The sequence below is a fragment of the Poecilia latipinna genome, unplaced genomic scaffold (assembly GCF_001443285.1).
Source record: "Poecilia latipinna isolate Pla-1442-1.1 unplaced genomic scaffold, P_latipinna-1.0 Scaffold5765, whole genome shotgun sequence".
Lineage (NCBI taxonomy): Eukaryota > Metazoa > Chordata > Actinopteri > Cyprinodontiformes > Poeciliidae > Poecilia > Poecilia latipinna.
Genome location: NW_015118381.1, coordinates 5,434 through 8,608, shown reverse-complemented (window position 1 = coordinate 8,608; position 3,175 = coordinate 5,434). Strand labels below are relative to the sequence as shown.

Genomic DNA, 3,175 nt, shown 5'->3' with positions numbered 1-3,175 from the left:
TGTACAGTCTCCGGTTGTATTTGAAAAGATCGGATACGTATCGGATATCCAAGTGGTCTGGGTCGCATTCGAAAAAATCCGATCTTTGTTGTTCAGACTGTCAAGAAATGACCAGATTCAGGTCGCAGTGAGAGAAAAATCAGAATTGTGTGACTTCAGGCTGCAGAGTGACCGCAGCCTTTTTCTCTGCAGGGCTACAACAGCAGCAGAGAGTACATCGCCACGCAGGGTCCTCTGCCCTCCACAGTTGTTGATTTCTGGCGGATGATTTGGGAACAGAAAGTGAAGAGGGTTGTCATGGTTACCAACCACAAAGAAGCAGGACGGGTACGTTTTTAAAAATCAAAGTTATTCAAGTGTCAGGTTTTAAATTAAGTTAAAGAACAAAATGAAAGTTAACAGGTTACTTTCCTTGTTGAATTGTAATTAAAAGGGAATTAAATTATAGTAGATAGTCAAACTGAATCAGAACATGAATAATGGAAATGTTATGTCTTTTTTTATGTGCAGGCCAAATGTGCACAGTACTGGCCTGAAGGCCTGAAGCAGAGTCAGTATGGAGACGTGTTGGTCTCTGTAACGTCTGAACTGAAGGAACCCAACTGGACACTGAGGCAGTTTACCATCAAACAGGTACAGGACGTCACTTTAACACATGGATACTAATAGTAAGTCTAATAAAACTCTTAGGATTTGGCTGCATAGTTGCTCTTTAAATATCCTTTTCTTTTCAAGGGTTTCAGTGTTTTTATGACATTACACTAAATGTTTTATTGAATATTAATGTTTCCACACAGAAAAGAAGCTCAGAGCAACGATCAGTCAAACATTTCCACTTCACTGTCTGGCCTGACCGCAGAGTCCCTCAGGGCACAGAGGTCCTGATCCAGTTCAGAAGGATTGTGAGGCAGGACATCGAGAGTGACGGATCAAAGGCTCCAACCGTGGTCCACTGCAGGTACCCAGTTTACCCAGTTTACCCAGTATGGTCTGTCGTTACTCCACAGATGTTTGCAGCAACAATCAGCAAAATTTCAAGGTTGTGGTTTTGATGGACTTAAATAAACCCAGATATTTAATTTTGTTTTGTTGACCCAAACTAATGAAAACAGTTCAGATTAAATGATTATTTTTCTGAATATATACCTGCAAATATGCCACTAACTTATGGCACCTTGTTTTGAGTTTTTTACACACGCGCAATCCAAACTTTTGGATTTTAGTAATGAAGTCAATAGATGCGAATATCCATTCATTAATTTAAAAGAAAATTCCTGACAAAGAATAAAATCTACAGAGTTAAGATAATTTCTGTTTGAAAAGTTGAATTTTTTTTACATTTGAGCTCAGAAATTAATTGGATTAATCAAAAAACCCAAGAGGTTTTTTTTCTATGTGCAATAACCCTAATATTGAGTAGATGGAGAAAACATTTGCAGGTAAATAAAAAAGTAAATTATTTTCATTCGATCACACCAGAGCTGCTTGTGTTTCTTTGCAGCGACGGAGTGGGAAGAACGGGAACTTTCATCGCTCTGGACTTCCTGCTGCAGCAGCTGGAGAAACAACAAGCTGTCGGCATCAAGGACTTTTTACACAGGATGAGGCGACATCGATCACACATGGTGCAGACGGAGGTAAAGCTGCTTCATGCTGCTTCAGAATAGTTACTGAAGCTATATAATCCAAAAAATAAGTTCTGGAAACAAAGTGTTTTCCTATTTTTACCCTTTTGTGTCAAATTAAGACTTTCTGCTGACAAATTTGAACTGTAAAGCTGAATTATCCATCCAAGGGATTTCTAATGTGCTGAATTTGACCGTTTAAAATTTATATCTATGGATGGTTTAGATGGTTCTTTTTTTATTTTGAACAAACTCAGGCTCACACAAACACAGATAATCTGAAAAATAAGTAAATAAATAAATGAGCAGAAGCCTGTTGTAAATTTCTGTGTTTCCGTCTTAATTCAGATGCTGCAACCGAGTTTTGTTTTGTTCATTTCCTTCTCAGTCGCAGTACGTTTTCCTGCACCAGTGCATCATGGACATCCTGCAGGATGAACACATTTATGAGAATGACGACACGTATGCAAACACCATCCAGCTTCAGGAAATTATGTAACACAAAACTAGTTTCATTCCTGGAATAACATAAGGGTAAACCATGTCTGTGTGAACAGATTGGAGGTGGACGGATTGATATAAATATTGATAATATCAATACCAAGTCGGTATCTGTGTTGGATATTAAAATTGACACTTTGGTTTCCGATTTTCTGTTGAAATTTATTTTATTTATGTATTTTTATCTCTACCTTAAAAGATGTTGTGGGATTTGCTCTGAAATGGTTTTTTGCACTTTAGAAAAAAACCCACAAATTAGTTTTTTTCTGTTTATTGTGTTGATGTTGTTAAGGTGTTTGTAGACACCTATCAACTTTTTCCAAATTCTGTCTTATATTTTAACAAAATAATTCAAAGAAAAAACTACAAAAACAGGACAGAAGTTTATTATAACAAACTCAAATAGTAAAAAGTATCGGTATCTGTATCGGTATTGGCGATACTGGAACTGTATTTACTTGGTATCAGATTGATACCAAAATATGTAGCGTTGTACACCTCTAGTCAAGATGTGACTGTTTTATACTGAATGTTTAATAAATGTTTCTGTACTGTAAAAAATATCTTGTGAACTCGTCCATTTCCTTCCTCCAAAGTTAAATAATTATGAAGCCAATTTATGAAAATTTCTCTTCAGGTGGTCAAAAAAAGACTTAAATGTTATCAAAAATCTCAAAATGTTAATATAAGAAACATTACTCAGAACTACATAACTCAGTTCAATGTAAAAGTGATTTTATATTACCAAGCAATAAACTTCAGAGAGAGTCTCTAAGGGCCAAATTACAACAAAATATAATCTTTATCTGGAAATAAAACTTATTTACACAAGAACAAAGTCTTAGCTCCTTGCCTAGCATAAAAAATTAGACCTTTAATAGAAATAAATGTCAGATCATTTACCAAGCTAATACAAAATAAGCAAAACAACATCAAAGCGAAACTCTAACCACAGGCTTACTCTCAGTACAGGATTAGATTGTACAGGAAATAAAAACCACAGATTGAAAACATCACAGGGGCTCAGCGGGGAAGTGGTGCAGTGTTGG

General features: G+C 36.0%; 1 protein-coding gene across 1 annotated transcript; it reads left to right on the top strand.

Moving 5' to 3' along the window:
- The first annotated feature begins 67 nt into the window (after window positions 1-67).
- Window positions 68-2,680, top strand: LOC106943722 (receptor-type tyrosine-protein phosphatase eta-like). Its single transcript, XM_015027029.1, has 5 exons — window positions 68-327; window positions 511-633; window positions 798-958; window positions 1,502-1,637; window positions 2,014-2,680. The coding sequence occupies exons 1-5, from the start codon at window positions 265-267 to the stop codon at window positions 2,122-2,124; spliced, it is 594 nt and encodes a 197-aa protein (XP_014882515.1). The 5' UTR covers window positions 68-264; the 3' UTR covers window positions 2,125-2,680.
- Window positions 2,681-3,175: the final 495 nt, after the last annotated feature.

Bases quoted from the DNA above. Each gene is read 5' to 3' on its own strand.
- LOC106943722 (XM_015027029.1), top strand. From the start codon at position 265: ATGATTTGGGAACAGAAAGTGAAGAGGGTTGTCATGGTTACCAACCAC. The intron at 634-797 runs GTACAGGACGTC...GTTTCCACACAG, and splicing joins GGCAGTTTACCATCAAACAG to AAAAGAAGCTCAGAGCAACG. The intron at 1,638-2,013 runs GTAAAGCTGCTT...TTTCCTTCTCAG, and splicing joins CACACATGGTGCAGACGGAG to TCGCAGTACGTTTTCCTGCA.